This window comes from Acyrthosiphon pisum, chromosome A1, assembly GCF_005508785.2.
Source record: "Acyrthosiphon pisum isolate AL4f chromosome A1, pea_aphid_22Mar2018_4r6ur, whole genome shotgun sequence".
Lineage (NCBI taxonomy): Eukaryota > Metazoa > Arthropoda > Insecta > Hemiptera > Aphididae > Acyrthosiphon > Acyrthosiphon pisum.
Window position 1 is genome coordinate 134,224,005 of NC_042494.1, and position 27,654 is coordinate 134,251,658.

General features: G+C 29.5%; 1 protein-coding gene across 1 annotated transcript; it reads left to right on the plus strand.

The window, feature by feature from the left end:
- Positions 1-253: 253 nt before the first annotated feature.
- LOC100164011 (ATP-binding cassette sub-family G member 4) lies at positions 254-25,833 on the plus strand. Its single transcript, XM_001952448.5, has 11 exons — positions 254-1,194; positions 8,522-8,639; positions 9,401-9,590; positions 15,096-15,241; positions 16,049-16,287; positions 20,080-20,199; positions 20,256-20,401; positions 20,632-20,800; positions 20,878-20,978; positions 21,072-21,227; positions 24,059-25,833. The coding sequence occupies exons 1-11, from the start codon at positions 837-839 to the stop codon at positions 24,452-24,454; spliced, it is 2,139 nt and encodes a 712-aa protein (XP_001952483.1). The 5' UTR covers positions 254-836; the 3' UTR covers positions 24,455-25,833.
- Positions 25,834-27,654: the final 1,821 nt, after the last annotated feature.

A 27,654-nucleotide genomic window follows, 5' to 3' on the forward strand; every position in this document is an offset into this window, starting at 1 on the left:
CCCCCCCCCCCCCCACCCATATTTTGTGTCCTCGGGACAGCCATGTGTATACTTGAAGACTATAATGTTATCTTCAAACACTGAGAAGATTTAAGCGTTCTGTGGTGTGAACTCCTGTGTTTCGAGTGAGAACCTCGATTTTTTACTGTAAATTGTTGATTTTAATTGATGCGGCGTACGATTGAAGGATAAAACTGGGATCACCCTGTATAATACTATGTATATATTATATATACTCTTAATATATAAAATAATATTCTTTTTGTTTTACGCGAGCGTCTACGATTTAATAACAGGTTTCCGTGGAAAAATACAAAACAAAATCAAACTATAATAACAACACAACGACGAAGACGACGACGACGACGACTGTAGGTACTACAACACTATAATATACAGTACCTACGTACAACGATACAACACACCGCACGTGTATTGTAATATCAGTACGGTGGGGCGGCGGCGGCGGATATAGCAACAATTGCACTCACCGCCGGCCGACGACTAACTAGTTCATTCCGTCGGACCACGCGACACCGCAATAATATATTATTATACTCTCGGCAGACGGACCGCTGATGCTGTGTGCGCGCGACCATAGACATACGGAAACCGGTCACGGCTCATTCGGCGGAGATCGATCGCAGAACGTTATCCTTAGTGCGACCGCAAAGTTCACAAGCGCCGTATAGTCCGTCACCCTAGGCCCGCCCCTTAGTGTTTGCTTATATTATTTCGGTCGTCATACCATCGTACCTTACCTTATTATATTATTTTATTTATTATTTGGCACTCAAAGAGTGCTCACCCGGAGTTGTAAACCCATCGTCGCGACCATGACCGCCGGCGACGAACAACCACGGCCCCCGGTGGGTCGGGCGCAGAGCACCGTCTCGTTCGCGGCGACGACGATCAACCACCGCGGCGACCAGGGAAACCGCGGTAACCGCAGCGACAACGAGGACGACGACGACAACCACTCGTCCACTTGCAGCAACGACGATGTGCTACCCGACGAGGAAGAGATGCCGCTGGTCGAAGCGTCCAGGACGAGGGTATTCAGCGTGTCCGCCGACAGGCCGATCACCAGGATCCCGACCCGGGTCGACATGAAGACGTTGACGCACAAGGCGAAGCGACCGGCCGTCGACATCGAATTCCATGACCTCACTTACGCCGTAAACACTACAGCGGGTGAGTTGATAGCAATAAAATATATTACACATATAATAGGCATATAGGCACCGCAGGCATTTGTCTAGCGAGAGGGGAGGGCAAGTTTGTTAACACAATATATTAACACATAAAATACAATATATTTTGTTAACTTTTGGCCGAACAGGATTTTTTATAATAATCACTTTTTTTTATCGTATAGTTCCACTTTCGATTTGTTATACTCGTATTATATCATAGTAATTTATCAAAGTATATTCAATTTGAACTAAAAATTCTAAAAATTCAGGGGTGCAGATGCCTCAGCTTGCCCAGTTGCTCCCCTCCAGGCACCTCTGCATGTATAGGTACCCTACCATGTTTTACTGTAGGCACCGACAGAAACCTAAACATAAAATACCTACCCACCATAAGACGTGCAATGTACACGTCACAATGCGCAGTGTACACGTCATGATGTCACATGACGTACACATTTCAAGAGATTAAAATGCCGGGTTCAATGAACGATCACTATACTCTGTCCAGCAAGAGAACTCGCTGATTCTGCGCATCCCCACACGACACCCACCGAGACCGGTTCCCACTATGGAAGTATGTCGCGTGGGGATGCGCAGAAGAACTGATTTTCGTTGGGCCGCCGCGTGTGTTCTCTCGCTGGACAGAGAATGAACATTTGATGAATCGTTAGTGAGCTAATGGTCCATTAAAAATAGATTAGCGGCCCATGATTGGTCCGTCAAGTTTTAGTAAAACATTAATTTAATACAATTTTAGTTCGACCCGGCCATAATAGTTTTGGAACCCCTACGTTTTCCACTATCGTTTTTAATTCGACTCAGAATAGATATTTTTGCATTACATAATAATATTATCATTGTTGATACGATTTTTTATTGTGAATATTTTATTTTGATACAACAGCTGAAAAATACTATCGCCCTCATTTCAACGCTCTGAATTTACAGCGCCCCGGGGCATTGCCTATGGCCCCTATACCCCCTCCCCCCACATAATGTTGATACTGTCCACTGCAGTGTACACGAGTATAATATTATGTCTACGGCTCGTAAAATATGTGTTGTTGTTGTTGTTGTTGTTGTTGTTGTTGTCGTGTAGTCATTATTATGTAATTTTTTCCCCATCTCGGAAGTACACCGTCAATCGAAAACCGCCAATAAATAATAATAATAATTTGTATATTATTATTATTATTATTATTATATATCCGAAGTGTTATAAGCGTCGCGTTAGGAAAAAAAATTAGATAATTATTATTCAATAGAAATTTCTAACATATAATGCTGGTGATCGCGGTAACAATATACCTACGAGAAATTTCAGACACCGGTGTCAACGAAATATCTATTGTTTGTTACATCACGTTAACGACATGACGTACGGATTCATATAATAAAATCGAGGAATCGCCGTCGTACTTATATCGCATAACCGTTAGGATATTTTAATCAGATATACATTTATCGAATAGGAGGTATATGCTATATATTGTATGTGGGTATTTAAAAAATAAAAAGATGAAATAGTCGACGTCACATAATAATATAATATTAATGTTGCAAGTGAAGTCCCGTTATTAACATACCTAATATTTTCGCGAAGATAACATTTTATACGATAGCATACCTCTACCTATAGTATGTGAACAGTGGCGTAGCCAGGATAATAACCAAGTTTTTTACAGTTTTCACTTATAAATAATACATTCATCAGAGAAAAAAATGGCGATGAGGGGGGGAGTTAAACACCAAAACACATCCTCCCTGGCTACACCCCTGTATGCTAACTATAGGTAGTTAATAGGTATAATTACTTTCGAATTAAACTCTATATAGGTAATATACCTATAATATAACTAATAATTGAATAATTCTTACAAAAGTGAAACGAAATACGATTATTTAATATCATGTATGTGTAAAACACGCAATAAATACATTATGTTACTTAATTGACAACTTTAAATGATTTCATAAATTTAACATTTCCATTTTAGCTAAAGCCTGCGATTACAAACTAGAGTAAAACAATTAACAAGCACATTTCACATTAATTATTATTTATTAGTATTAGTCAGCCAAAATTAGTTTAACATTAGGTAGATGAACAAATTAGTGAAACAGTAACTATTTTTCACTATTTGATTTAAGTTTATGCACCAACATGCTTTTCTTTTAAAAAAAACCATTATGATGATGGAATTAAGTTCCTATAACATATTATTATGAATAGTTTAACAATAAGTACCAAAATCACAACATTAACGAGTCCGCCATATTATTATAATGTTCAAAAAAACGTAAATAAATATTCAAAATCATAGTAATAAACTTTTTCGGTTGAAAATTGATTATAATTCTAATATGAGCGAGTTTTACATGAAAAACAATTAATTCTAAAACTGAATCACAAAGTGAATCACAAATAACATTATTTGTATGTATTATTTTTTACACAGAACAAACTATTTCTAAATGAATGAAATTACCGAAATTTTTAAAAATTAATTTCAACTATCTAATTAATTTAAAAACTTTCTAAACACATTTCTATACACAAACTTTAAGGATTTCTTTTTTTTTTCAATTCATTACACGGCATCATATACTTAAGGTTAGTACGTATATATGTATAGGTAGGTACTATATAGTTTAACACATAAATAAATAGTGTGAAATAAATGTTAACCCATATTAATTGTGCAGGGTTGTGTATCTTCAGTTTGTTTATATATAATGTTGGTGGGTGTTAAAATTAGAGTGACCTACGTTCTATCTTATACAGCATTGTTCTTTATTTTATTTTATTATAAAAGTATATAAAATAGTACCAACTCGTATTATTTTGATACAACACTTTTTTCACGTTTTTGATACCGGTGTATTATGCGATTGATGAACGTAATAAGTCCATATAAATTATTTAATTTTTAAATAATTTTAACACAAAAAGATTTAACTTGTAAAATACATTTACGGTCGTCATACATTTTAATGAGATAAATCAATTTGCACTTCAAATGTATACGTTTTGATGTTACAACCTTGTCTGTTATACATCTCATGACACATATCATGTACAGTGTACACTCATGACGTGTGTCAATAATATTATTATGATGACGATATTTATATGCTGACCATTTATGGTGAATTGTTATCACCATTGTTTAAACGCCTACAGGTAACAATAGCGTTACGCATTTTCCCCAATTTTTTCTAAATAAAATAGATAGTTAATTCTTTATAATATAGTAATTTCATTACGTCGATCTTACGACCAGCCCGACAAAACAAAAACATATTCGGTTTTCCGACAAATCTGCGACAAGAATAGGAATCACCATGAAATAACAATTCCACGACGGCACGAATTCTACCAAGCTGGTAACTAACTTACTGTTAGTGTTTCGGAAGACATTATAATATCGTGTCCGCTCGAAAGTGGTAATCGTCACAAGGTTTCTCTGTTCTCTTCTAGTTTTCGTCAACTTTTCTCTATTTGGTATAAAAAGAAGTATCTGAAGTGACAGTTTATACTTGAAACTAAAAATAATAATTGATAGATATTGTATTTTCATTATCAGCAATTATATCTGTAATCGTTGTCGGGTAGTCATCATTATAAGAATTGCAGCTATATAATTATCTGCTAAAAACATATTATTAAGGTGCGTTAAAAATCGAAGTGTATAAAAAAAAAAGTTTGAAAAATTTAAGACATGTTCCGCAATTTTTCTTGAATTTGATAATTTTTGTTATTTTCGACTATGCTGTTTGTAGAGTTTACTTACTCCCAATATACCTACATACGAACTTTAGCGTACATACTGAAATGATAATAAAAATCGTAAACATACATCGTTTTTCATACTTTTTGGAGTCAACAATTTAAATTTACGAATGACGAATCACTTATAATTTTTTTTTGCAATTTGCTATAGTAATTTTAAACAACATACCAGGGTGGATAGGTAATAAAACAACACATGAATGAGATCTCTGCATGGGCAATATTATTCTTTATATTTACAATGTTATTATTCTTTAATCAAAGTCTTTATTAGACTACCATTTTATATTCTTATAATGATAGTTTTATACCTTGATATTATAATATTATCTACCAACTAAACATAAGGAGTATTTTAAATATATCAATACTATTAGTATTTTATTTCTTTATTATACCTGTTAGGTATAATATTATAGGGTGTTACCACTAGGTATCCTCCCTAATCACACGATTCATGTTAGCCTTTTATTATTCACTTATCAAACCTACTTATTGCACAAAAATTAATGATTGTAGATTTATTTCAATAAAAAAAAAATATATATATACATTGAAATTTAAACAAAATTGTAACTGTAATGTACTGCAATTACTGGATATAATATAGGTACGAATTAACTTCATAAAATATGCTTGATAAATCAATTTTTGTATAGGTACATATAATTTGAGTTCTCGCTGTAATTATATAATACCGTCATGTAATTAATCACTAAGCGATTAGTTTTTTTCATTGGAGTCTCGAATAATATCAAAACCAAAAATTTTAATTCCTCAATTCATTATTAAATACATGAGTGGATCACATATTATTATATAATGTTAACATTAACACGTTTTATAAGAACCAAATATGTCCTTGAACAATTTTTCCTTTTCCACTTAATAGCTATGTATACGAATAACACTAATATTTAAGATCCATATAATTATTTTTCCACAAAATAAAAAAAATGACTAATTTTTAAAAGGTACCTATATTACAGACAGGTCAGAACTTCATTCTATATATAAGTATTGCATGGTTTAGGCAATCTAAACATAATAATTAGATATGATTCATTACATTTTGAACGTTGTAATTGATCGGTTTAGGTATAATAAGTAGAATTTTGGAAAAACGTTTAGTAATTCGAAATGCATTTATCAAACCTATTATATTAATAATGCTAATTATTGTTATAATATATACATCCTAAATTAAAGATAATAATATGTATGGGTAGTAGATACTTACAAATTAAAATACATCATAGATTTAAGAAAATCAAAGAATCAATATATTTTAACTTGTATTGATTCATATAATAGTTATATAATCTAATAATAACTAACTAAACAGAAATTAATAAAAAAAATATCATGTCTTAGAAGCAATATTTTATCTCTAAAAATGTATGTATGAGTTTAACCAATAATTTGCAATCATTACTTTCTAATTACATATTAATATTCAATAATATATTTTAATTAATTATAGGCTAATTACGATTTTTGTATTCATACAAATCGATTAATTATCGTTGTAATGCGTATGTATAGTAGGTAATACCTTCATTGTGTATTTAACTATCCCCTTGGTAAGTACCAACATAGTATTATATAAATATATAATGCTATTAACATTCGTTATTTATAGTTGACAGATAGTTAAAAAAATATTAATACTTTTAATTCGATTAGAATTGCTAGAGTGTCATTTTTTTTCATTGATAGTTGTTGATGTGCAAATTTACTTGGTTTTAAAAAAAATAAACACTTACATTCTGAAAACCAGTTCTATAGCGCCCTCGACCTTGGATTTATACTGGAACGATATAAATATCACTTTAACCATCTTTTTGTCGAGTTTATACTTTTACATTTATAATGTGTGATTATTTTTATCTGTATTGTTATGCCTACAAATAAATATAGTATATTACATTATTGTTGATATACGTTTTTAATTTAGCGAAATTTGAATTTCTATTAAATCCAACTAACGATGTCGATTATCGATTTATGTACCTATATAGGCTATATACCAACCTGCCAACATTCTAATGAGAAATATTACAAATATTTTTATTAGACAGATCGTTTTAATTTTTAGGAAATATCATTTCATATTGTGTTGTTCAATTTAAGCCTTCAAAATGTAAACAAAAACAAAAATTCGAAAGTTTCAAGATGATTAATAATTCATATTCTAATGTTAAAAACATATTTACTATATTATTATTATTATTATATACCTATATACTAATTAATAACCATTGAGATGTATGATTGTTCTCGCGCATTTACTCAACTCTGTATAAGATTTATTATTTTATGCCAACAATATTACCTTAAATGGTAATACCTTAACTCTGCAAAACACAGAATTATGTTTTTCAAGTTAAACAAGATAACGCGGTGTATCAAAAACTAATGATTTTTATTATTGACTTAAAAAGTAGGTAGCTGAACAATTTCCGTGATATTAATAAATTATTATAATGAATATGGCCACCAACAATAATAAATCAGAATTCAAATGTTACATATTTAAATGTGTGGTTTTTTGTTACTTTAAAACATAATATATTTTTATTTTTAATGCATATATAAAACAATGTTGATAAAAGAGTTCTAGACTTTTTAAATATATTTTCCGAGGATATATTCAAATATAACCTTGTACTAAAATACCAGGTCAAGAGGTAGCAAATGTATATAACTACTGTCTACTGTCATCTATCAAAAAATTATTCTGTATTAATAGTAATGATATGTAACATATCAGTGGCGTAGCGAATCATGTTTTTCAGAAGCAATTGCTTCTGGTTTCTGTGGGGTGGTGGTGGGTCATAACCTCATAAAGCCCATATATACGGTCAGTCTTTGAACTTTATTTTGGGTGCTACTCCAACCCCCTATTTGAGCATATGAGTATCGTATACATCAGTTGGAGTAGGGTGGGGTAGGTCATAAATAATTTGTTTGCTTCCATATGATTTAAAGTTCGCTACGCCACTGTAACATATTGTCGCAGAACAATATAATATTAAAATGTCTATAATATAAACGAGTAAGTATAATATAATATACTTTTTGAGTTTTTGACATTGAATTTTCATATTTTACTTACATAACATACATTTTAGTTGACGTGTGTTGATAATTGGACGAGTTATTATTGATGAGTACCTATAGTGAAAATGTAATTATTTCAAAAATATCATGCATTTTTTTCCCTATAAATAATACATTTATGCTCTTTACTATACGGTATTTGTCCCGATATATAAAGTCATATTATATGCTATGTGACATTTTTAGAGCACAATTTCCTGGAGAAACTCCAAAAATTCATATGATGGTCGGCCAATACTCCAATACTTACCTAATTTATTCTGCAGCTCGGTCTTAATAAACAGATTAACATTCTGAAATAATGAGTGTTGTGTGTTAAATTATTATCACCCTGGGCTGTTTTAAAATATTTTAAAGAATTTAATCATGTTTGTTTAGCATATAATTATATATTATTTCCATGTTATAGGACAAAGAACTATACTGAAAGGCATAAACGGTTTCTTTCGTTCGGGACACCTGACCGCCATTATGGGTCCTTCCGGTGCTGGGAAGAGTTCGCTGATGAACATACTCGCTGGATACGTGTAAGTTTCCTGTTTACATTGAAATCTATGCTTATATGTGGTTTGTTCATCTGATACCAACCTCTGTAGGTCGTCAGCCGTTCGTTCGTTTCCTAAAGAAAAAAAAATAGTTATGGCCACAATCCTATATTATGATAGTGTTGAGCGTTCACATTGCCCGACCAAGGACTAACCAATAATCCATTATGTCGCTTATATTTGGATTACGTGTATTTTACTTGATTAGAAATTTAACATTATTTGTAACATGACATTAATTTTTTTTTTTGATCAGTTTTTTACTTCATGATTGAATATATTTTTTAACCATATAAACATAGCGAGTTATATCTTATAATATATACCCAATAGTCATATTAAACCTCGAGAAACGTAGAACGTTCGTAGTTATAACTGCTATTTTGTTTATTGAGAACTAATAAATATATTTGTTTATCTTCTTAGTGAGTACTTAAAACATTTTGAAATTCCATTTGGTGAACCAACCTAAACCAAATTCAAGATCTATTAATACTAATTCGAATTGATAAAGATAATATTCTTGATTTTGAGATAACCCTGTCGAAAACGCTTCTTAACATAAGATTATAAATTACCTACAACTCAATAAGTACCAACCTGTTGAACGTCTTCGTTGATTACTTATAACTATACATAAAATATTTATCAATTAAAAAAAAATATGAAAAATCCGTATTTAAATCAGTCTGATTTAATCGTTCACAATATATAAAATAAATATTTTTCCTCTATTAATTTAGGAGAAGTGACATCAAAGGACAAATTCTTACAAATGGTCATCCCAGGAATATGCAACTTTTCAAAAAACTTTCCAGTTACATAATGCAAGAAGATCTGCTCCAACCCAGACTTACAGTTATAGAATCGTTGAGTTACGCTGCTCGATTAAAAATTGGCCGTGAACTATCGAAAGAAGACAAAGATAAAGCTGTAAGTATACGATATTATAACTAAACTATATATGTATATTATTATCATTTACATACCTAGGTAATACATTATAATACATTTTTGAAATGAAAATGAGACGATAAAATATTTAAATGTCATCATATAATACAGCACATTTTTGTAGTTAAGTTATGCATGCCAAACATAATATAAGCATTTATAGAGGCATAAATGAAATCATTTCCATTGTAAAAATAAATACAGGATGTAACCGATATAAATTTCATGATCATTTTAAATTCAATAGGTTGATGGTATTGAAAACAAAACATAATACTCTTTTTTTCTTGTATAACATGTATAATATAATTTATTATAACTAAATGCGAACTTACGATTACAATTTTTAAATACAATTTAAAAAAAATTAAATAAAACCAAGTAAGTACCTATAATAAAACTTACGGTGTCGAAATGAAAATAAAAACGATTACCAATATTTATTCAATCGTCGTTATAGTGTTTATTATTTTCTCAAGGGTGAAAAAACTGGTAGGTAGGTACCTATATACGTTACACAAATCGTGTGTACCTTTTCTTCGGCAATCAACAATAATTATTGCTTATCATAATATCGCAATATGTGGCTGTAAAAGTGTTATCTTATCAAGGAAAAGCGCAATATGCATATATAGGTATTATATGTGTACACGCACATTTAGAGTAAATTCGCAAGCAGCGGTGTCTATATAATACCCGTTTTCGATCTAAGGACGTAACCTATAACCATTGCCTTGACCAATGCTGCACATACATAATATTATTATATTATATGGATAGCATTATCAAACGTGTTATTTATATAGCAAATAATGCTGTACCTGAGGATAATTATTAATTAACATATTATACCTAGGTGATAATATTGCCACCGAAATCCGGATAGAAATTTGATTGCGGGACTTAATGAAATCTATGATCGCCGTAATCAAAATATCATCACGGACATTTTTTATTTACGCCCCGACGTCGAGACGTATAGAACCTACTAAATAATGGGTTAGGTTGGGTTACCAAGGTAGTGGGTAGGTACAAGTAAAAAAAAAAATGACACAAAACGGACGCTGCAGGTTTTCGGTACCTCAATAACACGCGCTAAATAGTGGATAATAATTGTAATAGTGCGTTTATGTTTATAGTAATGCGCGAGAATGCAAAAATAAGTTTATTTTCTCTTTGCTTCTGTAATGTCCATGACACACAGCAGAGTAAGTACTTTAAGACCACAACCGCGTGAAACTCGTTGGTCGAAATAATTGGTTTATCGGGAAATAAGTAGGTAATACATCTTGAATATTCTGAGCGTGACATACCTAAGAATTTCATGATACGTGAATCATGTACCTATATCCACCCGATAATTGTAATCTCAATATAATATTGTGTTTTGATTTTTCGAAAAAATGTTTAGATAGTTCATCAATTTGTTATTTGTATTTTATTTTACTAATTGATTTATTTGAAAACGCAATTAGTTGTTCTTGTTAAAAATATATATATAATTTATAACCTATAATAATAGGCACAAACTGAGAATTTGAGTTACGTACGGTAAAAAATATACGTATTTAAAAGTGAGTAGATTTGTTCTCATGTTATGAGAAAAAATCTAATATAAAATACTTTTTTAATCTACTCAAACTTTTTAGAACGGTTACTAAAATCCAAAAATATGATACTCATATAGGTACCTATGTGAATATTTTTATACATTCAACGAGACTTGCAAAATATATTAAAATAAATATACAAATTACCATCGATAAAAACATTCATGTATGTTCATGAAATAATTTATAATTTATAATTGGATATAATAAAAATCATGAATAATATTTCAGTGAGTACCTATTAGGTGAAGCGTAAGTACACTTAATGAGCAATGACCATCGTAAACTATATAATTTTTTCGAAATTTTGTACATTTCATCGGCAACTAATGGACACGTCGTGTACTTCGTTTAGTTTGCATTAATTAAATTAATTGTGATGTTATTTTGAAATGGGCCTTGATAAATGCGCAATTACCTCATAATATTTGATGAAGGTACCTGAGTAATTATTTTTTAAAACTATTTTTCTTTAATAACATTTATATCATCGTTAGTACATTAATTTACTTGATGGGGGCTGATATTAAGTTCAACAAAATTGTTATTATGAAAATATTTCTTGTGTTTAGCTTATTTTATTTTTGCGATTTTCAATTTTTAAAACTCATCTATTTTTTTTTTTTTTTTATTAATATTTAGCATTTTACTTACTAATTATAATTGTATATATACATAGTACATAATATAATGTGCAATATAGGTACACGACATACCTATTGTATTATTTAATCTAATAAATCTTTTGTTTTAAATTAAATTTGATTTTCAATATTATTGTAAGCTATTTATCATTAACCATATAAAATACGTATTTACCATGATTATTAAAAATTGTATGGAGTGGATAAGTAGAAATGCTACGAATGCTTGTTTTTGAAACATTTTTTAATACAAGTTATAGACGCTACGCTTACTAGGGCCAAATTGTAACTTTCACCAAAATAAATAGTATTTAAATAATTCAAAATATTATTGTTTACCTAATAATATAGCACACTTAATAATTCTATATTTTAAATAATAAAAAATGAAGTAGTAAAGTATCAATAGAACAATTATATTAAAAATTATAAAAAAAAATGAAGATTTTCCATTACAGTTATTTGCGAAATTATTACAAATTAAAAAGTCATGAGTTTTCATTTTTGATGAATTATTAGTACCTAAAACACACATGCGAGTATGTTTTTCCCCCGTTAAATTTGATTACACACAAAATGAAAAACGAAACAAATGGTAAAAATGACTTTTATTCGGTAAATTTTATTTACCTGTATATTATCTTAATTATACACTTGAACACCAAAGTGTTGTTACCTATATAGTATATTATAATAGATATAAACAGACAAAATTATATTCGTAATAAACTAATGATAATTACCGTGTTTTCCCGCGGACACATCACTGAGAAAAATATTACAACATCTGATCAGTAGAGCTCTGACTACGTAAATAATGACAACTTTATTAATATATTATGTAGGTGTATAATGACATGACGTAAGGGAATTATACGTATTTATGCACAATATAAGTCTATATGTTATAACGTAAATTACCTAAAGGATATTTCCGTTCGAAAAAAGACCTATAAAAACTTGAGATTAAAATTATTTATATTTTTAAATAATATTGTATTACATTTTACAATCATCATATTAAATATAGATAAATATTTATGAACATAATAATATAAAATCTTCAAACAGCAGTATCGAGCGTCATTTAAATTTTTCCTAGTTACATAAACCGTTCACGGGTTTTCGTAAAAAATTGTTCTAGGTGCCAGCTTTACATAAACGTATGATCTCATGCATGGGAATTATAAGAAATTTATTCAATATTACACTTAATAGGATAAATAGTAGTTATAATATTATGTACCTACATATTAAAATATGTAATGGACTAAGTTTCAGTATTTATATTATAATCCATTGATTATTTAACGAAAGTGTAATTTCTATAACTGGTAGCCGTCGTAACCACATAATTTCAAAAAAAAGTGTTTGAGATGTATAACTTATTTAAATTGTTGTACCTAATTAACTGCTCATAAAAAATTCTCAAAAACATATAGGCACCTATCCTTCATAGAAATATACAATTAAAATAATGATAAATTCATTTTTCAAGAAATAATAATAGGTTGTCTTACAATATTGGAATTTCGAAATAGTTCAAATTATGTAAAAAAAAAACTAATACATTTCAAGATTAGTGTTTATCACTTAGCGTCTATATCATTATGTTATGGGTTGGCTACAAAATATATAGATTGACGCACCTACATTTCTAAAACTCTTAAATTTCTAGTAAGAAATTCTTAATAATAATTTATTATAAACATCATTGCAAATAATACAAATTTGGACAACAATCAGACCAAAGCCTATAAATAATAATAAACCTTGTATTTTAAAACCTTGTATTTACTCAATGCCAATAAAACCACATAATAATTTTGTATTTCTTCGATCCGAATGCGGATATTAACATTTTGACTATATATTGGACATTTACGATGGTGGATAGCACACGGGAAATAGCCTCGATAAGTATTTAGGTATAATACGCTAAACATGCTCTTACGTAAGCAAATATAGTCAATTAGATACAATATAATATAATATATATTATATTGGCTTGCCATTGATTTCGTTATTTATAAATCGTGACTATTAACTATAGTTAGTTCATATGAATATATATATATACATACCTATTTATGTATTAGGTATAGGTTAAGCCGTAAAGGTATAGTCACGGAGGAAATAGGGCTAAATGATTCTTTTTTTACTTTTTTGTAAGCTACTCATAACCAATGAAGCAAGATCCCTTATTATTTTTTTAGTACCTACAGTAAACAAACATGTAACCAATTAAACTATCTCAAAATTATAATAAAACTAAACAGTTAATGTTGGTAAATAAAAATGAATGTAAACAAAAACATAAACCGTAACAAGCGTTTTCCCAGGTCGCGGAGTAATATGTTACAGTACCTAGTTGAAGTAAATCGTTACACTTGATCATAAAACTAAAAAACTATTAATTAAGTGAATAAAAAAATATATTTATATTTATTTTAATTACTAATCTGTTGTCATTATTAATACGTCTCATTTGTTTAATCGAATAAGACGAGTACCTACCTGTACTAGGCGTATAGTAATGCAATACAACATTAACATTATATTTTTTTAACCGCACCTAGGTATTTCATATTATTACTATCAATTATTGAATAATATCTTCCTCAGATCTCTCTTAAATATTTTGCCATGTTGTAACTAAGTTTGTTTTTAATTTGTAATTTCTTAGCATTATTAAACCTATTTAAAAAAAAATGATTTGACTATATTAAAATGTAAAACTGATTGTGGTGTGTTTCATTTTGTATTTCATTATCCATTTTACCTAATTTTGGATGTAATGCAAAGACCATTTGCAAGGAACCACACACGACAATAATTATGGTAAAATAACGTTGTCAACTAGTTCTATATGTAATAACGAATTAGGAAAACTTATCTTAAATGGGTTTTGAACGTCCAAAGAAATCAAATTAAAGTAACTGATTTTTTAAACGTTCTTCATTCATATCGATTAACGTGCATTTGTTATCAAATGGGATTAACGAAGATCGATAACTCACAGAGGAACCCGTTAGTATTGCTGATGAATATTATTGTGGCAGGATTTACTAACATTGTAATCGAAGTTATATTTCTATCGTAACACATTACACCTCAGACCAGCCTTTTTACCGCTTAGCCAAATTATCCCTTACTTTACAAAGTAAAGTATTAACTATTCATTTACAAGCTTAACATACACTAAACAGGTAATTAATTATGTGTTGCAGGTAAACGAGGTGCTGGAACTCTTAGGGGTATCGGTGTGCCGTAACACATATGTGGAGAAATTATCCGGAGGTCAGCGCAAACGTCTATCCGTGGCCCTCGAGTTGGTCAACAATCCGCCGGTGATATTTCTAGACGAACCCACCACGTGAGTATATATCCATCACAAATCATAATAATATTATAATTTTACAAACAATCTCCGCAGCTGTATATATTCTGCACCGTGGTCCTGAGTTTTAATAGTCAATCGAATGTTTTCACGCGAGACTTACTATGTTTCCATCAGGACATAATAGTGGGCTGCAATAAAGTTGCATGTCTCGCGATAAGGTCGTGCCAAATTCCAACTGTAACCTACTTATTACCAGCTATTATATGCGCGGTAGTGTATCCGCGACCAACTGCAGAAGTCCGTAAAAATATAATATTATATGTCTGTGCGAAGATCTAAGCCGCTTATTTACATATTATTATGTACAGGGTGACTAGAAAGTTTAGAAGTTTTTTTGAAACCATTTTTGCAGTATACGCGGATACAGTCGTGGTTATTATAATAATATGTGACGTGTAAGTATACACGCGCATGCTCCACAGTAGATACCTATACAGAACACGTTTCAGACAGCTTTCTAGTGACAGTTCGCAAAAAAATATTTTAATATAGTACCTATATGGCTATATACATGTAATATTTTCATTATATATACACTAATTCATAAATATTCAATCGACCGCTAAAACAAGTTTGATTGTCAAGGTCAAAAATCGGAAAATATCGTGTGCCTTAACCATTATTATACAGATATAACAATAACAATAATATCAATATATCATCATATTTTTTATCATACGCTATTTTGATTTCATATTAAGTAATACACTATTGCTATGCATATTAATATAATACATTATAATAAATTGTGTTTCCTATTCCTCCGTATCATATATATAGTGGACTGGACATTGTGGCGATAAAGCAGTGCGTCACCCTGTTGGTCGATCTCGCCAAACAAGGAAGGACAGTGGTGTGCACCATACACCAACCCAGCTCGCCGTTATTCCACATGTTCGACCACGTGTACATGCTGGCCAGAGGCTCTTGTATTTACAACGGGTCGCCCAAACAATTGGTGCCGTTCTTGGCGCAGGTCGGACACGTCTGCAAGCCCACCCACAACCCAGCAGATTTCGGTATGGTTCGACCGGTTGAAATATTATTAAGTATATTATTATATAATGCTCGATTATCGTGCTCGGGGCTCGGATTTGTGAGCTCTAAAAAACGCACGCGAAACACGCCCTAAACGGCCAAAATATGTGCTGTAAACATAATATAATTATATATTATATTACTGAGTATCCGTGTGCGTATACAAATCCGAACCTTGATTTTATTATTATAATAGATCTTACTCTTTTAAGTGAATACAAACACACATGTGATTAATATGCGCGAATTAATAAATGCTAAAACACGAGTGAACCCAATACATCGGAAACTTATATTCAAGTGGAACCCTTGGCGGTTAGTACGTAGGTACCTATTATTATTAAAGGAATAATAATTATTGTTATATAATAATATAAAAAACAAGCAGTTCATAGGAAAATTTAATTTTTTTAACGGTTTTGTGCTCTGGAAGTGATATTTTGGGCATAATAAATACCAATGAAATAATTTAAGAGTTTGCTTCCAAAATTATTTGAAAAAAGAAATTTTTGTATTTAAAAAATAACCTAAATATGTATATATTTTTTTTATCTCTAAAATACATTTTTTTGTGGGTAAGGTACCAATATTTTTATCATGTTCATTGGCCCTTAAAATTGTTCGGCCCCAGGCCGAAAATTGTCTTAATTCGGTCTTGACCACTGACCGAGTTATGGATAAATCATATAGTGGTGAGGGAGAAAGTCGTGGTGGATTCTATAAAATCCTCCTAAGTATAGGACTTACTAAGGGTACCTACTCTGATCGGGATGTATATAGGCATTTTAGCATTTAGCAAACATATGACGAGTTTAAACATAAAATTACGTATTTACGTGACTAGAAGAATAAGTTGATTGCCACGTCTACGGTGCTCTTCGAAAACGGACAATCTTTCAATGACAAAATGTCTTGTTCTACGTCATGAATATCTGATAAAACTGACTTCGACGTCATGCATTTGTACATTAGATTCACACTGAATCAAATAACATACCATAAACAAATCTCATTGACAATAACTGGTTATTATAGCCATAATACTATAATAATTATAATGTAGGTATTATAGTAGGCATATCTGTGGCTTAACGAGTTAACTCAAACGCTGCAGCTGACATGAAAATAAAAATAATAAAAACGTCCTATATCCTGTTAAGGAAATATATTAATGTGTACAACTAATTACTAGATAATATATATTTTGCACTAAAACAAATCTTTTATAGATTAACGCTATTAAACTTTTACCATTATCTAGGTACCAAGGTACGTCAAGATAAAAATATTACAGCTCATAAAATCTGTAGAACATGGTTGAGCATATTTTTTATTTTTTTATTTTATTTTAATTAATATCGTCCCATTACAATCGTCCCATTACATGAAAATAAGTTGTGTCACAAAATATAGTTTACAGTAATATTATATGAACAAAAAAAGAGCCACGAGTTTGTGGGGCCCAGTATTTCATATGTATATGAAATTAAGTTAAATAAATAAATTATATGTATAGCAAAATTGTAATAGTATTTAAAATTTAAATTGTATTTAAAACACAACAAACTACCTTATATAAGTACTTACCTTTTTTTAAACATGATTGAGCATAGAATATTTTATGCAATGTCTCCACATTCAAATCGAAATTTGGAAATTTATTATTCAATATGTTGGGCTTATGCCAGGAAGATCGACTATGGAACCTATATATTCTGTGTGAGGCAATTTTTGGAGATGGACCGAGAAAAGAAAATATATTTGTGTATGCTTATAGATTTGTATTTTTCTAATGATTTAAATTAATTGTTTTTATAAAATATAGTTCAGGATTGTTTACCCTGGTTTATGGCAACATCGCAGAATTGTTTATGCTCAATCAAGAAGATTTTCTTCTATATTCCTACTATAGAATTTGATACACCGGTAAATGTTCTCAATCGTGTAGTCAAAAATGTGCGTTACAGGTCATAATATGCAGTGACGAATTCAAAACTTTTGTTTGTGGTAGAAATGGTGGGGGGATCAATGGGAAAAACCTTAACCTATGTACAACAATTGACATTTTAAGGTTTATAATGCCTTTATTATAATCTTTGTTTTTTAAATACTGTTAACGCAATCAATCCAGTTGAATTCATTAATCTTATTGTATCTGCTTTAAATATAGACAATCGATGTATGATTATTGACCCAGTCATATAATTTAATCATATTTTACACAACCATACGCAATGATTATAATTTATTGACTAAAAAGTAAAAACAAATAAATTTAAAATAAATCACAGATGTCATGATTGTAATACCTACTGATTTCATTATTACATCAGATGGCTGAGAACCGTTACAGCCTTGGAGTAAATCGAACAAATTTGGATTTTTTTTTTTAAATCCTAAGACTGAGGTAAATGGCCTTGTAGTTCATATACTAGTTTTTCCTTTACGATTATTACTTAACAAATAAAAATATACAATAATAAATATTATATTATTATTTATTATTTTAAAACGCCAACATTTATACCTACAATTTATTGACAGTCAACATTTTGGATAACAATCAATTATTATGTTTGTTTAGGTATAATATTATTTAACCTACCTAAATACACTATACATGGTGTTGTGAATTATTTACCTATCTTTTTAACTTATCCAGATAAAAATAATTTAAGGCCCCTTTTTATCTATCTATTTAAACAAAATTGTTATCTGAGATAAATTATTTTTGTGGGGTAAGTATTAATCGTTCTAAGCTGTTGCTTATAGTCTATTTATTCGATTTTATATACATTTAACATTACAACACTGCCCACAACTTTAGACCGTTTGTCATTTCTAACGACTCTTTTGCTTCCGCGATATCCAATCAAACTACCCCTGGAGTATTCCACTTTATTAGATTCTAAGCGAAGCAATTAGCGTATTGATTTTAGAATGACGAGAATTTGAAAAGCATAAGTTCAAAATTTGAAAAAATTCATTAAAAAAACGAACATTTAAAAATTATTTTGTAACTAGTTAATCATATATAAAATGTTCTTTAGGCATTTTTATAGCTCCGACTTGAAAATGTAATACAATGTTTTTTATAAGTAATTCATACAGTCCCCTTTTTCATAATAAGTAGGCAATTGATTAAACTTCTTGTTTTATATTAACAAACTAAGTAATTTTCTTAGCCACATTAAACTCCGATTGCTTTAATTATATTTCAAATAATAGTTTAAAAGAATTTGTAAAAATTCTGTCAAGTTTAAAATTATCTTATTTTCAAATACATAATATTATAAAGTTTAAGATTAAAATATCGAAAAACAGAGTTCAGTGTAGCCTCTATATTGTAGAACTATATATTACCTATTATAAGTTAAATATTACTCATTATAATAATTAGTGTTAAACGATAAAATTTGGTTGATTCTACAGAACAGATCGATCATTATTTCCGTAGACTGTATTTTTGAGAACAAAATTACCTACATTAATACATTATTTAGCATCACCTACAGTCGGCCTTAACCACAGCTGGCTAAACTCCTTACGTAGGTATAAAGAGTCTTTTACTGTTCTACTGTCTAATTTATTCGCTCTCTATTACGATATTATGTTTTATTTTATTTACCTATTTATTATTTATTTATTTATAAGATATAAACGGCCGTGAAGGCTCAAGTACAGTGTATGGTAAACAGTAAAGTGTTATTACATATTATATACAATTCCGTGTAAGACAGATTATAACATAAAATAATATAATAATTTTACAGTTTTCGAGGTATTAGACAACGATACAATAGTTGACTTAACGAGAGAAATTCAAAATGGAAAAGTAATATTATGTGACGATTTAGACGAAATGGAAAATGGAATGGCAACTTCCAAACTTTGTAAGTGTTACCCTAACTCTTAACGAAATATTTCTTATACATGACTTATTATTTAGGTCGTACCGACACGCTAATTACATTACCACCGGTCTTTGATGACGTACCAGAAGTAGATCAAAACGAAGCGGAATACCCGTCATCTTTCGGTACCCAATTCTCTATACTGTTGGCAAGAAAAACCAAACAATTCTGTAGAAATACCGTAAGTTGAAAAGTACCTGAAACATTTTTGTACCCTTGAGTGTTTTACCCTTTCATTAATATTTTCTTTGAATTGCCTATACAAAACCCCTTGAAAATCGTTTGTTTTTCGCATTATTTTGATCGCAGATTTATATCCTATCCCAACGCGAATCATTAAAAATAATCAATCACGTTTGGATTTTTACCTTTTACCATTTTTATGGATTTTTTTAATATGTTTATATGCAGACTGGACTGTGGATATCATTCTTCCATCATACATTCTCAGCATTGCTTCTTGGAAGCATTTACTATGGAATTGGATCAGATGGTAATCGACCATTTGAAAATTTCAAGTTTTGTATCAGTGTTATCGTTTTTTTTGTTTATACTCACGTCATGGGTCCAGTACTTACGTGTAAGTAAACAGTTTAATATTATTAATTAATAATTTATTATATGATTATTGAATTTAATTATTTCATATTATTATAGTTCCGTCAGAAGTTAAACTATTACGGCGAGAATACTTTAATCATTGGTATAGTCTCAAATCGTACTTCTTTGCATCCACTATTACATCATTACCAAGTATGGTAAGTAAATATTTTAAATTAACCTATGCTTGAAAATATTAGTTTTAGAATCTACTTTTATTTTACATTGTGCATTTTTACGTTTCCTTTCAGGTGTTATTTGGATCGTTATTCCTTTTAATTGTATACTTTATGTCTGCACAACCAATAGAGTGGATTAGATTCAGCGAGTTTATGGCTATAGGTCTATTTACTGGTTACACATCCGAAGGATTGGGCGTTCTCATCGGGTCATCTGTAAAAAATTCCGTAAGTTAAAACTATATTATACGAATGTATTAATATTGCAAAATAATTATTTAAAAAAAGTAAAATCGTGTATCGTATGGAAAAATATCGACTTTAACGTGTCTTTCAGTATTAAATATCTATGATTTTTCTCATAATATATTTTTAAACAAACCAACTTTGGTTCCAGAAAATAAGCAATGCAAAATATGTATAAGTGTATAGCTACACGTTATTGTAAGTTCTAAATCATTTTTTTTTAGATTCTGAGTGAAACGATGAATGTATTGATTTTACAATGATGTGTGTTTTTTTTTAATTTTTTTTTTATTTTTAATTTTTTTTTTTGTCTGTCATCGCCTTTTAGGACAGTAAAAGTGCTTGGATTTTCTTCAACAGTACTTTTTCTGATAGGAAAGTGAATTTAGTTGGTACTTTGGGGGGTCAAAAGTAAAATTTTTCCAATAGTTTTCAAAAGCGCCATGAAAAACAAAAGAAAAATTAAAGAAAAACGGGAATTTTTACGCAAAATCTGTTTTCGGGAAAATTGATTTTGGTTTTAGTGTAACTTTAGAACTAATGACTGTAGATACATGAAATTTTCACTGGTTATTTATCTTTTCATTTTCTATGCATGATAAATTTTTCAAAATATTTTGATTTGTTTTGAGCTGTTTACGGACAATTCCAGTTTCCAATTTAATTAGTTTTTTTTTCTATGAATGTCAATAAAACTTTATTTGTTGAGTAAAAATACTTGAAATTAATGTAATACAAGGCTCCTACTATATTGTTACAATGACATTTGAAAAATATTAAAAATCCTAAGTCACAATTTTTTTTTATTAGCATTTAAAGTTCAAAAATTGACAAAATATGGAAAAATCACGAAAATTACCTAATTATGTTGAGTTTATAATTCGTAAAAATTTTTCTTTTTAGAACTAAGATTTTAAAATGTGATACAAGATTCCTTATAGGATAATCTACCTTTATCAAAAAAAAAAAAATGTCTATAAGAAAGTCAAATTAAATTTTTATGAGCGTTTTAAATTCATATTTTTACAACATTTGATATTTGCTCGATTTCTCATGAGTCGATTTTCTTATTTTGTTGTAATTAAAAAATGAATGACTGTAGAAACTTGAAAATTTCACTGAATGTTTATATTAGCATTTTATATATACGATAAAATGTTTAAAATAATTTGACTCTTTTTGAGCTGTTTACGGACATTGTAAGTTTTCAATTTTTTTAGTTTTTTTTTTCTATAAATATCAATAAAGTTTTATCTGTTGGGCCAAAAAGTGTATAAATTTAATACAAAGCTCCTGATATATTGTTACAATATCAGTTGAAAAATATTAAAAATACATAAGCACAATTTTTTTTTATAAGTATTTAAAGTTAAAATGTTGACAAAATTTATCAAATTTAAAATTGAATAATTATTTTGTAGTTAAAAATTTATAAAATGTTCAACTTTTATATCTAAGGATTGAAAATTTAAAACAAGATTCCACGTAAACATTTAATTCTGTTACCAAAAATTCTAAGCACAGTTTATTTTTATAGTAATTTTAAGTTCAAATTTGGACGAAATTACTATTTTAGTTATTTTGTTGTGATTGTATAATATTACTTGTGGGTACTTGAAACTTCTAAAGTATACTATTATATATCTATGATAGTACCACGGTTTGTTGTTGATGTATAACGCGTTACCTAATGGATATTGTGATATGATTAATTTGGAATTTATTATTGATACCTATTATAGATCAATTTTTTTTTAAACTATAGATAAGTATATACCTATAATAGGTATGTCTAATACCTAGACTGACAAACCGTCTCCGCTTAGAATCGTTTTTCTTATACAGTGATATTATATCATTGAATTCAAATTTAATACTATCCATTATACAGTGACCCACTTGTAACCTACTGTACAGCAGAGCGACATACACTTACCCACCTTTTTCAAATTAATAACTGTATAAAAATTCAGATATATTTAGTATAGGTAGTATAACAATATTATTGTTCACGACACTTTAAACGTAAACGATATCGATTATATAGGTTATGATAGTAAATAATAATTGACAATTGTAACCGAAGGTAAATATGCATAATTTGTCAATTTTAGAAATTTATATACATGTAAGTAGGTCGTAGGTCGTAGGTATGTAATATTTTTTAAAAATTACGTTTATAGAAAATAACTTTTTTGAATAAAACGTTTAGGAGATGATTTTTTTAAAAATGTTCTTTTAATATTCATAAATCAAATGTTTCAACAAAAAAAGTCATCTGTTTAACATTTTACAAGAAAAAATTTTAATTCTCATTAGGAAAAATAAATTAATACTTTTAATTTCTACAGGCATTTTGCCCAATTACAGCGTTTATTATTCTAATATAATATTCTAAATACATATAGAGACATTCATATTTACAGTGAATATGAGAAAGAGAATAAAATCATGTTAGGTATAATAATATAACATTTAGGAAAAAAAATACATATAAAACTGTGCAGTCTTATAATTATTATTATTTAATTAGGTAGGTAAAAAAAAAAGAAACTAGGGTCTCTGAATTAGCGATCCAGCGTGGGTGCTTAAAAAGGTTCATTCAGCCCATACCCCATCAAGGATGGTTCGGGATAAAGAAGGGGTACGAATGATGTAACTTGCGGGGGAGTGAGGTTAAGGATATAGACGATAGGAGGTATGGGACTGCGGGAGTCGGTAGCACCGGATCGACATTTTAAATTTTAATAGAAAATGTATATTGATAAAATATTTTAAAAACAAAATTGTTGTTACATACGCGCCACTTGCAGACCGGCGCCGTGATGACACCCGCGCTGCTGGCGCCAATGCTCGCGCTGGCCGTCTACGGGATGGGCTATGGGCTGGCCATCGAGCCCATCATGGAGTCACTGATGGCCACCAGCTTCCTGAGGTACGCGCTGGTCGGCGTGTGCACTTCGCTGTTCGGCAACGGGCGCGCCGACATGGAATGCCTCAAAGAGGACCTGTACTGCCACTACAAGAACCCGGAACTGCTGCTCCGCGACCTGGGCATGAGCGGCCGGTCGATCGTCAACCAGTTCGTCGGGCTGGCCTTGTTCGGGATGTGCTTCAGGCTGGCCGCATACTACATCATCAAACTGAGGATGATGAACAAGCCGCTCCGAAAGATACCGCTGTACTTCAAGAAGTTCCTGCGAGGGTAATTGCCTCCCCCCCCTCCGTTGGCGAGAAGAACTTGTCACGCGGTCTACTTATCCGTTTTGTCGTTATCACAGTTATTTATACATAATAATATTATTATAGTGCTCAGGCCCAAGTTACGTCATCGAGTTGGTACTTAGAGCGATGCGACTTAGGCACCGCACAGTACCTTCCCGTTTATATATTGTAATATTGTAATAACGATGACTAGCATTTACATACTATTATAAGATATTATAATATTATTTGAACTAAATGACTCAATCGCTCGTTCTACACGACGTCCGACGAGTAGGTATAATAATATGATTAATATTATGTTACCAATATTAGTTTATAATATATTTTTATTTATTCCATCGATTTTTATCACGTCAGTTTCGATTGAACGTAATCGACATGTTAAATTATATTCTGTAAATTGTATTTATGTATAATATTTATGTGTACCTATTACCTATGTCTTGTCTTGTTTTGTTTTGTTTTGTGTACGTTTTATACCTGTTACGAAGTGTTTTTAGTATTTTCAGAGCTCAAAAACTTTTCGTAATTGTCCACAAACAGCTTTAGCTCCTAAAACATTTAACGTTTTAATCACAAAAACCCTTCTGGTTTACCGCAATATTATAAAAATATCAGAGTAGGGCATTATTCGAATACATTTTTAATTATATAAATAACATTTAGCCGAATACATTTTTTTTTGAATTATTATTCAAATAGAAATGTATAAAAATTATTTTAAATTATTTATCCGATTAATTTTTAAAAAAATACCATCGTGTTCAAATAATTTTTTATTCAATTAATTGTAAGAAAATCAATCCAACAATTTTTTATTCGAGTACATCGTACATTTTATTCGAATAACTAAATAACTATTTAGATAAAAATTGGTCCAACTCTGAATAATTTTATAGATACATTGAACATTTTATGGGTCATGGAAATATTTTTGTCACAAACCTCTTGTTTTTTTTTCAACGATTCGTCTATCAACGGGTCGGCATAATTAGGGTCGTTCAATGGATCTGTATTGTCTGTACTTGATGCGTGTGCGCCAGATTCTAATGAAATCTATAATTGAGAAAAATAATTTAACGTCTAAAAAAATTAAATCAACACAGAAAAGTAACCTATCTTCGATAAACACTTTTATTTATCAATGTAACAAACTATATAATATTTTTATTTATGTTAAGAAAATACGTTTTGGATAAGTATAATTATTATTTATTTATTTATTATATTATATCTGTACCCGATGTATATTTATTAGAAAGGAATAATTTTGTGTCAGATGGTAGAAGTTTATTGATATTTATATATAATATGTTAATGTATCACAAAATATTAATAAAACCACACAATTAGTAAAATATTTGAAATCACGTTGTTTATTGGTAACCCCTTGGCCTTTCGTATAAAACAGAATATCGGTATGATCCCCTTACAAAAATTCTGATACTAAAATTAAGAGGTCGTAACACTGGTATTTGTTGTCTCCGTGTAACAAGTGCGTAACATAGCAAATTTACGCTCAGCAGAACACGCGTAGCTTCGTTAGTTTAAAAATTAGAGTGAATTGACCTATTATAAAACTTGATGGTAAGAATGTTATCTGTATTTGTATGTTGGTTTTTTACGATAGTTAAATTTTTTAGCAAGTTATGCGTATATAATATACCGTAAATTTAAAATTTTCATAACTCGCTTAAAAACTGAATTATACGTAAAAAACCAAAGTACAGACACAGATAATATTCTAACCATCAAGTTTCATAATAGATCAATTCATTCTAATTTTTAAACTAACGAAACTACAAGTGTTCTGCTGAACTAAATTTGCTCTGTTACGCACTGGTAAGACGGAGACAATAAATACCAGTGTTACGTCCTATTAAGTACAAATAGAAATACAGAATATTGAACATGTGTTATGTGTAATAGGTAACTTTAATTATAACTTTATTTTTAGCTATAAAAAACCATAGAGGTCCACGAAGTAGGCCCGATTTTTTTCATAAGCATTTGAAGTTTAAATTTGGATGAAATTACTTATTTATAATATGAAGAGTAACAATTTATTAATTATTTTATTCTAATTCATAACTATTATTCGTTGGGACTTCAAACTTGTACGTATATTATGTAATTTTATATAGACAAAAAAATTTTTAAAACATTTCGATAATCTAATTTAAAGCTATAATCGTCTACTCCTCCTACAAATAATCTATTCACATCGTGCTGCGGTAAGGCGGTATTGACTCAAACATTAATAACATAAGTTAACTATACAAATACAAATACATACTATATTATAATATTTATTTAATATTAATAATATTACAAACACTGTATAATGTTTACGAATTTAAAAAAAATAAATCAAATCAACCAACTGTAATACAAATAGTAAAACAAAATTACTTTAATAGCAATATCAAAACACAAAATATCATGAAAATATGAAATATAGGTACTTAAGTAATAGTTGGTAATACAGGCTGACATACCGTCTTGGCTTAGAATGTTTTTTCGTATGTAATGATCAATCATTAAAGTCAAGTTAAACACATACATTATAGTGCCTTAGAGAATGACAAGGTAAACTAAGTACAGCACTTAGGTACAGCAGATTAGTTACCTAATTTTCCATTTTTATTTCCATTTAGATTTACAATAGTAACTATTTTAATGTTTATTTAATTGTAATAATTATGTTCATAAACACAAACATTACATTATATTTTCTTATATTATAATATAAGATTTTAAAATAAAATAACTGTACAATACGTACATTGTGATCTTCAATTTCATAATCATACCTTCCAGATTAGAATTATATGTGTATAGTGATTGAAAATTTCATGAAATTTAAAAAAATGAAATATTTCACTATTTTTATAAATTTTGTTTTATATTTAAATAAGTTTTATATTTACATATAATTGTCATAAATCACCTTCATAATTGAATGGTACCTAAATGTATACCTAACCTTTCATATACACAAACATTACATTATATTTTCTTATATTATAATATTAGATTTTAAAATAAAATAACTGTACGATACGTACATCGTGATCTTCAATTTCATAATCATACCTTCCAGATTAGAATTATATGTGTATAGTGTTTGAAAATTTCATGAAATTTAAAAAAATGAAATAATTCAGTATTTTTATAAATT